Here is a 13,417-nt window from a genome sequence, read left to right on the forward strand (position 1 = left end):
CTCAGAGTAGAGCCGCTACTCTTCCACGTTGAGAGGTGCCAGATGAGGTGGCTCGGGCATCTCATCAGGATGCCTCCTTGACGCCTCCCTGGGGAGGTTTTACGGGTATTTCCCACCGGTAGGAGACCCCGTGGACGACCCAGGACGCGCTGGAGAGACTATGTCTCTCAGCTGGCCTGGGAACGTCTTGGGATCTCCTGGGATGAGCTGGATGAAGTGGCTGGGGAAAGGGAAGTCTGGGAGTCCCTCCTAAAGCTGCTGCCCCCGCAACCTGACCCGGGATACGTGGAAGAAGATGGATGGATGAAAAAAAACTGATGAAAACTAGGCAAGCTTTTATTCTCTCATTCCGATTGTTAAAATATTAAGATAGATATTGAAGCAAAGCCATATGATAGCTTTCAACTGCTGTTCATTTGAAAGCTTCTCTTGCTAGTTTGATGACAACCAGCACGAGCAGCAGTCATTAGCTAATTATTGTTCACTTTGCTTTCAATCATGCACAGTGCAACATGGGGAGAAAAAAAGTCATCCATCAAACCATATTCAACTACTAATGCTATTCAGATTTTGGACACTCCTTCAGTCAATCATGGGACATATATAGACATATAACCATTCAATCGTACGAAAGTACTCAGACAAAACTCATGTGGAGAGCATACATATACATACTTCACGCAGAAAGGTCAAAGTCCAGATTCAAACCCAGAACCTTTGACAATCAAGCAGTTAGCCACATGGAACGACATGCGGCCCTCAAAATAACCACAACCCTAAAAATAAAAGTAAGGCTAACTCGCCATAAAGAGCCAATCAATTAATGACCGAATGAATGATTAAATGATCAATCTGGATTATAATTTGAATATATTTGAGTTATGTTTAACTAATATTTGAAGTTGAGCTTTCAATCCCACCATCTATGGGTTTATAATGCTTCTCATGCTCCACTCTCAGAGCTGTAAACTGTTTTTTCAGTCCATGTAAATAATAGAAGACCGCAAGTTCTCCCCTATGGATGCCTGAAGCTTTTAGACAACATAATACGATCTTTGCACTAGATGATGTCTTAAGAGGGACAGCAAACAAAGTAAACCGCACCAATAAAGCGCAAAAGAAAAAAGTTGGCCACCAGTATATTATATACTGTATAATTTAATTGTTTTATTATCATGCATATTATAATCCCTCAAGGAAAAAGTCAACTCGCAATTTTTTTGCACATGTTGTGTTGGACGGCATACAAAGAATCAGATCACGCACATACAGGCATACAAGAAGAGACACTTAAGCTTGGGTTGCTTAAGGACACCATATCATCACTCCAAAATGTAGTTTCTATCTTACTGTTTACTTGTTATTATTCGTAGTAGTAGTAGTCGTACTAGTTTTGGTAGCAGCAGTTATTTTGTTAAATATATACCATAAATGTAAATTAGTGTACGTAGTATATTGTTGCAAATATGCAACACTGGGAGAGCGTGGTAGCAAAAAAAGCCCTGATTGTGACCTGCCTAAGTGTAGTGTAAATCAGCATGGATCTTCTAGTTTGTATTATCTTCTAATATATTTACACATTGTGTGTATTAGTAAAATTTTTAAACAAGGCTGTAGAGGATAAAGCCAAGTAAACTCAGTTTGTTAACCTCTTTGTCCATGTTCAGGAATGTGAAGGGTGGTTCCAAGGAAATTGAGAAAATGTTGGGCATGTACCTGAAGATGCGCCTCGTAGAAATGACTGGTACCCGTATGTACTGGAAGGAAGACACATGACACCCCCTGTTGCTGACGTGATGCCACGGAACAGATTCCAATCTTTGTTGACAGCCTTACATTTCATCAACGACTTGACAGTACCAGAGACTGAAAAGAAGGACAAACTGTGGAAGATCTGACCTTAGCTTGATTCATTCAGAGAGAACTGCCTGCAGGTGATACCAGAAGAGCGCAACTCTGTGGATGAGATAATGATTCCTTTCAAGGGGAGATTCAGCAAACAGTACATTTGAGGCAAGTCACACCCATGGGGCTTCAAAGTATGGGTGAGAACTGGAGTCTCTGGCGTGATGTGTGACTTTGATGTCTACCAAGGAAGCAACAATGGACTGCGAGCCAAATCAGAACTTGGCTTGTCTGGTGATGTTGTGACAAAGCTAGCTTCAACACTGCCAGAAGGTCACAACTACAAGGTCTATGCAGACAACTTCTTCACCCCTTCCACTGGTAGAGAAGCTCTTTGATAGAGGAATACATTACGTCGGAACAGCCGAGCAGGTGCGCCTACCCAACTGCAACCTTGAAGACCACAAGAGTTTGAAGAAGAAGGGGGAGAGGAGCCTTTGACCACAGAGTGGAGGTGAAACACAACATCTCTGCCGTCAAATGGTCACACTTGTGTTGTCCTTTGCTGGAACTGAGCCTGTGGAGAAGATCCAGCGCTGGGACAAAGTCAACAAGACCTACATAGAAGTTGAACGGCCTCACATCGTGGGCATCTACAACAAATACATGGGAGGTGTGGATTTGTTGGATTCATTCACAGCCAAATACAAGTTCCCCGTGAAATCTCGCCGCTGGTACATGTACATCTTCTGGCACAGCATCACCCTTGCTGTGGTCAACGCCTGGCTCATTTACAAGTGGGACTGCAAGGCTCACGGGGTCTCTCCGAAAGAGACACTGAACCTGAGACTGTTCCAGGCACAGCTAGCATCCTCTCATTCTGAAGGGCACAATCAAGACTCCGAAGAGGGGATGGCCATCTGCAGGCAGTGGCAGCTCAGTGACACACACTGTGACAGCAGGCCCGTTGACTGCTCAGAAGAGACCATCCTCTGGTAATGAGAATCCAACCAGCGTCCCACCCAAGAAAACATGTCCACACCCACCACCGGATGTGCGTAAGGACCTTCTTGGTCATTCCCCAATGAAGATGAAGAAGAGAGGGCGCTGCAGACACTGCCGTACAGGATACACCGACAGTGCTACAAGTGCGATGTCCGTCTTTGCTTCAAAGACGACAGGAACTGTTTCTGGGATTATCACTGCTCATGAAGGAAGAAGAATAAGATGAAGTGGCTTGATATTTAAAGTAGTGTTAGCCTTGATTCTGCATGGACCTAGTATACTAAGTGTGACTTTATAAGCCCATATCTAGCCTGCTAAACTATATCTAGCCTGCTTGCATTCCACATGTAGTCTTGTTTTTATTTTGCTTTATAAAAAATAAAAACACAAAAAATATGATAAATGTCATTATTCAGGTTACATACTGTGTAAATGAAACTTAGCTGTCTAACATAGGAGCAAATAAGTTTACCTTGACTAGACAATGAGTAGGACCACATGAGGCCTACAGGAAATTCTGCGACCCATCTCACCCAACATTGTAACGTTACGTGTCCATAAAACCTTACCAAAACATGGAAAATTATAATACATTATGATGCCCAATGGGCTCTAACAACACTATATGAAGGTTTAATTTTTATTTTTTTACATATTTTACTACGTCTGGGTCTTAAGGAAAATTGCTATCCCCCAATATCTGCTTATGTTCAATGCACTCTCTCTGAGAAGGAGATGCTTGCTTTTATATTTTTGTCTCAATATATGTCTTGACACATACTGTAATTCAAATCATTTGAATTATTATTTGACAATGGATAGTTCATTTCAACGTTTGTCCTACCTGTGGCAACAATAACCCCCGGTGCTGAGCTCTTCGTGGAAATTGCGCCTGACAAGTAGGGGTTCTCTGAAGTTTGTAGTTGAAGATGAAGTGAACAGGAAGGCTAGAAAATAAGACCAAAACAGGATCACAAATATATATACAATTATATAAATATGTGGGCGGCGGACTACGTATATCCTGGAAAACAAATGTAAATTTCCCTATTGATTTCAGAAGCCTTACTGTATATAGCACATTTTTTGAACCATACATTGTTCAAAAAGTTTGTTCAAAGCCAAATATTAAATTTACTTGAGAATGTGTTAAACAGCATTACCACCACGGAATTGTTTTGTTTATTTTTGTTTTTCATTTGGTTTCAAATGGCTTACCTTAAGTCGCGACTCACATTGCATTGTGGCAACCTGGAGAATTTGGGTTGGTTATTGCACATGTTGGAAAATTGTGATAAATAGTCCTCGCAGCAATCGCTGCATGGGTTAGTTTGCATGCTTCTTCTTGGGAGCAAGTTGCTGAAGCCATAGATACGATTCAATAGACAGTGTTTGCTTTGGCTCCGTTTATTACAACTCTTTAAGTTCTTAAGCGGTTTTGATGTGGATTGGATTATTACAAACATCAGGCATACAGCTATGATACAAGCCAATTTATATTTGGGGCTTTATGATAATAATAATAATAATAATAATAATAGTAATACATTATTTTTATATTGTGCTTTTCTTGGAACTTAGTCGCTTTATGGAAGTGCAACAAAACAGATAAAACAGCAAAAACAGACCTTGAAAAGAAACTATAATAAAACGACCATCACATGAAATGCTCTATGTATTGATGTCTATGACGACGGACGATGCCTGCCTGCCTGATTCGTAAATGTTAATTTTAGGTTAAAATAACTTACTTTAATCTGCATGATTACTGGCACGTGTCTACCTTGTCAGCACCCTTGACAGCTCAGTTTATCTGCTCCTACCCCTCCAGACCTGCACTCATTGGCCACACCTGTTGTTCATCAAGGCGCCTTAAGCATACTTCTCCAGTCACACTTTGTCAGTTTGTCCTGTGTTGTTGGTACCTGTTGGCAATCTTGCATGCCTGTCAGACTGACCGACCATTCCTGAAGACGGCCTGCCCTGACCTGTCGTTTGTTTCTGACCACGATCCTGTCTACTTTGTATGCCTGTTTGCTTGCTCTGCTTCGCTTTCGGTCAGGTTTGACCTTTCTGCCTGCTTTCGATCACCACTAGCCTGGTTCAGCGAATCCCTTTGCCCGGTCACCAACGACTGCCACTCTGAGCTCTGACGCTGCTTCCTGGGCACATCCGCTCCTGCCGATGTTCCAGTCCTCCCATTCCCTTTTCTCTTGAATATCCAATGCATGTTCATGTCGCACTTGGTTGTCCTGCCCCGTTTTGTCATCATTTTTGCTAGCTAACATGAGCATAGAGCAAATGTCCTTTAATGGCTGTTGTAACTGCATTGTAGAATAGCAGTGAAGTAAATAAAGAAAATCAAAGTCAAAAAGTCAAAGTCTGCTTTATTGTCAATTTCTTCACGTTAAGACACACAAAGAGATCGAAATTATGTTTCCCACCGTCCCACGGTGACTAGACACATTACACAACACATACAAGCAAATTGTAGTTTGCAGTGCAGTCATGCGTCAGCAGGGTGAAGAGCAGCTGACTGAGCATGCAGCCTTGGAGGGGCCCCGGTGCACAGCGTGATGCTGCCGGAGATGTCGCCAACACATACTACTTGAAGTCCAGTAGCCAGTTGCAAAGGCAGGTACTGAGGCCCAGCTTGTCGAGTTTGCAGATGAGACGCTGTGGAACAATGGTGTTGAATGCAGAACTGAAGTCCACAAACATCAATCTCACATACGAGTCTCTGTTCTCCAGGTGGGTGAGGGCAGAGTGGAGGGCAGAGCAGATGACATCCTCAGAGGACCGTCTGGCTCGGTACGCAAACCGGAAGGGGTCTATGGTGGGAGGGGAGAACGTATCGCCATGACAAGCATCTCAAAGCACTTCATGATGATGGGAATCAGTGCCACGGGGCGGTAGTCATTGAAGCAGGAAGTTTTTTTCGGCACAGGTATGATGGTGGCAGCCTTGAAACATGACGAGACGATGGTCTGCTGCAGGGAAATGTTAAAGATGTCCGTGAAGACATCCATCAGCTCCTCAGCACAGTCCTTCAGCGCTCGACCCGGGATGTTGTCCGGGCCGCTGCCTTATGGGTGTTGATAGCGGCAAGCGTCCTCCTCACGCTAACGGCAGAGAGGCTGCTCGGGTCTTCAGCGGGCAAGTGCTGTTCTGAGCGTCGAAGCGAGCAAAGAAGCGGTTCAGTTCATTGAGCAGAGGGACGTCGCCCTCACAGCTCTGCGGCGCGGGCTTGTAGTCCGTGATGGTCTGAATGCCTTGCCACAGGCTCCGTGCGTCCCTGCTGTCTTTGAAGTGGGCGGTAATCTTGGAAGAGAACGCCTTTTTTGCTTCCTTGATGCCCCGGGACAGTTTTGCCCTAGTTTATCTCACGCCCGCTTCATCCCCAGCCCTGTAGGCATTGTCTCTGGCCCTCAGCAGCCCGAGGACAGCCCCTGTCAGCCATGGCTTCCAGTTAGCCCGAGTGACGATGTATTTAGTGAGGGTCACATCATCAATGCACTTCGCGATGTAAGAGGTCACAGAGTCAGTATACTCCTCAATGTCCGCCAGATTGTTGCAAGTGGCTGCCTGCTTCAACATTTCCCAGTCTGTAGTGCCAAAGCAGTCTCGAAGAGTATCAGAGCCCCCCTCAGGCCACACTCTTACCCGCTTGGGAACCGGCCTGGAAGCTCTCACTCTTTGTCTGTACGCGGGCATAAGTGATATGGTCAGAAAGTCCAATGTGGGGGAGGGGGGTGGCCTTACCACATTCTACCGTGGCACCATTGAGAGCATCCTCTCCAGTTGTATCGCTGTGTGGGGTGGTAGCTGCACTGAATACAACATGAAGGCTCTGCAGCGCATAGTGAACACTGCTAGTAAGATCGTTGGGGCTCCGCTCCCCTCCCTGAAGGACATTTACGCCTCCCGTCTCACCCGCAAGGCGACCGCGATTGTGTGTGATGTGAGTCACCCCACTCACTCTTTGTTTGAACTTCTGCCCTCTGGGAAGCGGTACAGATGCGTGCGCTCCCGCACCTCCAGACTCATCAACAGCTTCATACTCCAAACTCATAGATGCATTGTCTAGGTGGGCTTTATGCAGTCCCTTATGCAGCCCTTGCTACATTTGCAGAAAGCTGGATTTTTTAGTAGGAACAGGTTTTTACCTAAACTGCAATTTTCCCCTGAATTTGGTCTGTAACTGTTAATGTACAAGCTCTAAGAGTTACCGTGCAAACAAAATACCAGTTCTGGTGACATCACAGTTACATCACAATTATAAATCGATTTCCACTAAATTGTGTACAGCACGTTTTTTGACTGATACAATACATATTGATAACAATAAATCAATCCCTCATTCCCTATCCAGAGCTGCACTATAATAATAATAATAACAATAATAATAATAATAATAATAATAATAATAATAACATATCGGTTTAAATAGCGCTTTTCTAGACACTCAAAGTCGCTTTACATACACATGTAAATAAATGAGGTATTCATTCGTTGATTCACACAATTTATGAGATATAATGGGGAAAAAAAAGAACTTTGCACTTTGTGTTGGTGGTATTATGCATATTGCATGTTTTATATCTAGTTTTAAACACAAGAATTGGGGTCATTGCATCTTACCAAAATGCAGTGAATTTCATTTCCATCCAGGTCAGTTGCTGGGGCTTGCAGGAGCCTCCAATCCCTTCCTTTGTTGTAGGTGATGAAGGTCTTTACTTGGTTGCCTTGCCGTTTGTTGGCAATCAACATGCCTTGAATGCCGGCGACCTGATGGTGACACATAATTAACACATTTAATACTTTGTAATACGAATAATAATTTATAATACTCTTGCGAAGTCTTCATTCTAGTCAAATGAGTTCATGAGTTTAATGTCACAAGACGTTCTCTGATCGACCATATTGGATTGGCTGAGCGAATTTGTTGATTTTGTGACTTTGAGACTTGCTTGTGATTGAGGGCTATATAAATAAACTTGACTTGACTTATGATCCGCCGGAATGTAATTTAACATCGGAGTGGTCTAGTGAGTAACAAAGACTGCTCAACACTAAACAAAGATGAATCACTACAGGGCAAAATGCTTCAGATTACTTTGGTAGCATTTGTTTGGCATGGAAGCAACATTCTGCACAAACTTTCAAAGTTAAATTCAAATGAATGGCTTATCTTTTGGTTTTGCTTTAGTACTTGACAAGCAAAACAGCCAGTCACCCCATAATATTTCTTATTCTGTGTTATCATTAATGTCTTTGTGATTTGGGTGACACAAAACATCTGCAGAGCATCATGGGCTTCAAGAAACTAACCCCCCGTCCTGTGGAGAGCCCAAGGCCCAGCCCAGCTGAACAGGTTCTATTGCAGGTTTGATCGGTCCTCCCACACAACAGGACCTCCTGCAGCACAATCAACATACTCCCCTCCCCTCACAACCGCTCTGTCCACACCTCCATCACCGCACTCCAGATCCGTGAGGAGGAGGTGCGCCAGGTGTTCTGGATACAAAAGATCAGGAAGGCACCGGGCCCAGATGGCGTGTCACCCTCCTGCTTGAAAGTCTGTGCTGAGCAGCTGGCGCCCACCTTTGCACGGATCTTCAACCGCTCCCTGGAGCTGTGAGGTGCCCTAGTGCTTCAAAAGCTCCACCATCGTTCCAGTGGCCAAGAAGCCCACCATCACAGGATTGAATGACTACAGACCTGTCGCTCTGACATCTGTGGTCATGAAATCTTTCGAGAGGTTAGTGCTGAACCACCTAAAGCATGTCACGGGTCCCCTGCTTGACCCCCTCCAGTTTGCCTACCGGGCAAACAGGTCGGTGGATGATGCGGTCAACATGGGACTGCCCTACATCCTGCACCACCTGGACACCCCAGGAACATATGCCAGGATCCTGTTTGTGGATTTCAGCTCGGCGTTCAACACCAGCGCTCCTGACATCCTCCAACAGAAGCTCATCCAGCTCGCAGTGCCTGCCTCCACCTGTCATTGGATCACCAGCTTCCTGACCAAAAGGAGACAGCGTGTGAGGCTGGGGAGCATCACATCTGGTTCCAGGACCACCAGTACTGGCGCCCCCCAGGGGTGCGTCCTCTCCCCACTGCTCTTCTCTCTCTACACCAACGATTTCTCCTCAGGTGACTCTCCTGTGAAGCTCCTGAAGTATGCAGACGACACGACTCTCATCGGACTGATCCGGGACGGTGATGAGACTGCGTACAGACAGGAGGTGGAGCGGCTGGTCCACTGGTGCAGCCAAAATCACCTGGAGCTGAACCCACTCAAGACCGTGGATTTCAGGCGAGATCCTTCACCACTTTCACCCCTCACTATCCGCAGTAATACCATACTCTCCTCAGACACCTTCAAGTTCCTGGGTACCACAATCTCACGGGACCTGAAATGGACTGGCCACATAAACTCTGTCCGGAAGAAGGCCCAGCAGAGGCTGTACTTCCTGAGACTGCTCAAGAAGTTCAACCTGCCACGGGAGCTGCTGAAGACCTTCTACACTGCCATCATCCAGTCTGTCCTCTGCACCTCCATCACCGTCTGGTTTGGATCGGCCTCCAAACAAGACAAGGACAGACTGCAACGGACAATCAGGAGTGCAGAAAAGATCATTGGAATCAACCGCCCATCTATCCAAGACTTGTACCTGTCCAGGACCAGGAAACGCGCAAGCAACATCTCTACGGACCCTTCTCACCCAAGTTACAGTCTGTTTGAACTACTCCCCTCCGGACGGCGTTATAGAGCTCTGTACGCCAAAACCAGCAGACACAGAGACAGCTTCTTCCCCCAGGCTGTTGCTCTGATGAACTCACACCACTCTTAGAGTCTCAGAGTCATTGCTGTGCAATAACATCCTCCCCTCAACACCCTTTTGGATTGGATTCTCTGCATCCATTGCAGCCTGGTCATCCTGGAAGAGGGACAATCCCATCTGTGGTCTCTTCTCAAGGTTTCTCACTTCCCCTAGTCGGAGATTTGAGTTTTTCCTTAAGTTTAAAAATGCAACAAAGTGTTTCAAAATAAAATTATGAAAGTGAGGATACGTATCATAAAAATTATGACTCCATCGCGGATTTTCACCTATCAGGGATCTTGGAACCATCCATCCATTTTCTATACTGCTTGTCCCCACGGGGGTCGCGGGCGTGCTGGAGCCTATCCCAGCAGTCATCAGGCAGTAGGCGGGGGACACCCTGAATTGGTTTCCAGCCAATCGCAGGGCACACCGAGACGAACAACGATCCGCACTCACACCTCAGGGGAATTTGGAGTGCTTCATCGGCAAGCATCTTTTTGGGATGTGGGAGGAAACTGGAGTACTCGGGGAGAAAATGCAATCAAACCCACACCCTCCTAACCGTGAGGCAGACGTGCTAACCAGTGCCCCACCGAGCCGCTCGTCTTGGAACCAATTATCAGCAACAAAGGATCACTTTCGTGAGAATGGGAAGTGGCTGACCTCGAGTCGGTGAAGAGAATATTTTCATGACCCCAATTGCACTGTCAGGCCGCCCCATGAATATGCAGAGTCAGCAATTAAAGAGGCAGGCGTTCCTATCGCTGAAGTCATTGTGGTGGTTAAAAAGCTACTTGGTGTCCGGGCCCCAAGGGTGGATGATATATGCCGATTTCCTCAGGCTGGCTGTTGTGGGGCTCTACTCATTAACATGCCTCTGCTACATTGGACATTGGGGACAGTGCCTCTGGGTTGGCGTACTGGGTGGTTGTTAAGTATGAAGTGGCTGGGATGAAAATCACCACCTCCAAATTAGACACCAAGGTCTTCAGTCCAAAAATGGTCGACTGCTCTTTCCAGGATCAGATTCTGACCCAAATGGTGGCGTTAACGTTTGTAAGGGAGGATGGAGTGGGAGATGGACAGGTAATCAGTCCAGCATCTGAAGTGATGTAGACTCTACATTGCTCTGTCGTGGTCAAAAGGGAGCTGAGTCAAGAGGTAAAGCTCTCGATTTATCATTCCATCAATGTTTCTACTCTCACCTATCACTGTGAGTGGCCATTTTTACATGTATCTGAAGGGTGTCCAGGCTCTCCCTTAAAGTCAAGGTGAGAAGTGTCATCTGTGAGGGACTCAAATTCTAGCCACTGCTCCTCCACATAGTGATGAGGTGGGCTTGGGAATCTTGTTAGGATGCCTCCTGGACACTTCCCAGGCGAGGGGTTCTGGGCACGTCCCACTGAGAGGAGGCCCGGGGTTACACAGGACATGCTGGTGAGACTATGTTTCCTAGCTAGCTTGGAATTCCCTTGAGGGAACTGGACAAAAGGGTTTGGGAAAGGTAAGTCTGGGATTCCCTACAAAAGCTGCTCACCCGCAAGCTGACCCTGAAGGATGGGAGGATGAATGGATGGATGGATGGATGGATGGATGGATGGATGGATGGATGCAAGGATGGATGCATGGATGGATGGTTGTTTCAGTTGAGCAACCGCAAAAGTAAATGGTTAAATTGCAGGTGTGTGCCATCCATCCATTTTCATCCGCTTATCCAGGGTCGGGTCGCGTGGGCAGCAGCTTTAGGAGGGGCTCCCAGACGTCTCTCTCCCCAGCTACTTCAACCAGCTCATCCCAGGGGATCTCAAGGCGTTCCCAGACCAGCTGAGAGACACAGGGGGTCTCCTACCGGTGGGACATGCCCGAAAAACCTACCCAGGGAGGTGTCCAGGAAGCATCCTGATGAGATGCCCGAGCCGCCTCATCTGGCTCCTCTCAATGTGGAGGAGCAGTGGTTCTACTCAGAGTCTCTCCCGGATGACCGAGCTTCTCACCTTATCTCTAAGAGAGAGCCCCGACACCCTGCGGAGGAAACTCATTTCGGCTGCCTGTAAATGGCATCTCGTTTTTTTGGGTCACGACCCATAGCTTTTGACCATAGATGAGGGTAGGAGCATAGATCGACCGGAAAATTGAGAAATTTGCCTTTTGGCTCAGCTCTCTCTTTACCATGACGGACGGGTACGAGTCTGCATTACTCCCGACGCTGCACCGATCCGCCTGTCGATCTCACGCTCCCTCCTGCCCTCACTCGTGAACATGACCCCAAGATAATTGAACTCCTCCACTTGGGGCAGGATCTCATCCCCGATCCGGAGAGGGCATTCCACCCTTTCCCGACCGAGGACCATGGACTCGGATTTGGAGGTGCTGACCCTCATCCCGACCGCTTCACACTCGGCTGCGAACCGCTCCAGTGAAAGCTGGAGATCACGGCTTGAAGAAGCCAACAGCACCACGTCGTCTGCAAAAAGCAGAGACGCGATGCTGAGGTCCCCAAACCAGACACTCTCAACGCCTTGGCTGCGCCTAGAAATTCTGTCCATAAAAATTATGAACAGAATCGGTGACAAAGGGCAGCCTTGGCGAAGTCCAACCCTCACTGGGAACGAATCCGACTTACTGCCAGAAATCCGGACCAAACTCTGGCATCGGTGTTACAGGGACCGAACTGCCCTTATCAGTTGGCTCGGCACCCCGTACTCCCGAAGCACCCTCCACAGAACCTCCCAAGGGACATTGTCGAACGCCTTCTCGAAGTCCACAAAACAAAATGAGAACTGGTTATGTGAACTCCCATGCCCCCTCGAGGATCCTGCCGAGGGTGTAGGGCTGGTCCACTGTTCCACGGCTAGGACAAAAGCCACACTGCTCCTCCTGAATCTGAGGTTCGACCTCCTGACAGACTCTCCTCTCCAGCACCCCTGAATAGACTACCAGGGAGGCTGAGGTGTGATTCCTCTGTAGTTGGAACACACCCTCCGATCCCCCTTCTTAAAAATGGGAACCACCACCCCAGTCTGCCAATCCAGAGGTACCGTCACTGATGTTGACACGATGTTGCAGAGGTGTGTCAGGCAGGACAGCCCTACAACATCCAGAGCCTCTCATCCACCCCTGGAGCCTTGCCCCCGAGTAGTTTTTTTTAACTACCTCAGTGACATCGACCCCAGAAATTGGAGAGTCCGCCTCAGAGTCTCCAGGCCCTGCTTCCACAATGGAAGGCATGCCAGTAGACTTGAGGAGGTCTTCGAAGTATTCTCCCCACCGACTCACGATGTCCCGAGTCGAGGTCAGCAGCACACCATCTCCACTGTAAACAGTGTTGACTGTGCACTGCTTCCCCCTCCTGAGACACCGGATGATGGACTAGAATTTCCTCAAAGTTGTCCGGAAGTCATTCTCCAATAGCCTCGCCAAACTCCTCCCACGCCCGGGTTTTTGCCTCAGCAACCGCCCAAAGCCGCGTTCCGCTTGGCCATCCGATACCTGTCAGCTTCCTCCGAAGTCCCGCAGGCCAAAACGGCCCGATAGGACTCCTTCAGCTTGACGGCATCCCTTATCGCGGGTGTCCACCAGCGGGTTCGGGGATTGCCGCCACGACAGGCACCAACGACCTTACGGCCACAGCTCCGGTCGGCTGCCTCAACAATGGAGGCGCGGAACAGGGTGCACTCGGACTCAATGTCCTCCGCCTCCCCCGGGCCGTGGGAAAAGCTCTGCCGGAGGTGAAA

At 47.5% G+C, this 13,417-nt stretch overlaps 1 protein-coding gene across 1 annotated transcript in view; it reads right to left on the reverse strand.

Annotated features, from left to right (window-relative positions):
* sorcs3a (sortilin related VPS10 domain containing receptor 3a) overlaps positions 1-13,417 on the reverse strand; it is a 249,537-nt gene that overhangs the window by 61,301 nt on the left and 174,819 nt on the right. The window contains exons 10-11 of the mRNA XM_085911312.1: positions 7,492-7,638; positions 3,695-3,797 (exon numbers count right to left, since the gene is read on the reverse strand). Of these exons, the coding sequence (XP_085767438.1) occupies positions 3,695-3,797; positions 7,492-7,638 (250 nt within the window). The remainder of the gene's footprint in view (positions 1-3,694; positions 3,798-7,491; positions 7,639-13,417) is intronic.

Source organism: Syngnathus leptorhynchus, chromosome 5 (genome assembly GCF_054491065.1).
Source record: "Syngnathus leptorhynchus isolate UIUO chromosome 5, UIUO_Slep, whole genome shotgun sequence".
Taxonomy (NCBI): Eukaryota; Metazoa; Chordata; class Actinopteri; order Syngnathiformes; family Syngnathidae; genus Syngnathus; species Syngnathus leptorhynchus.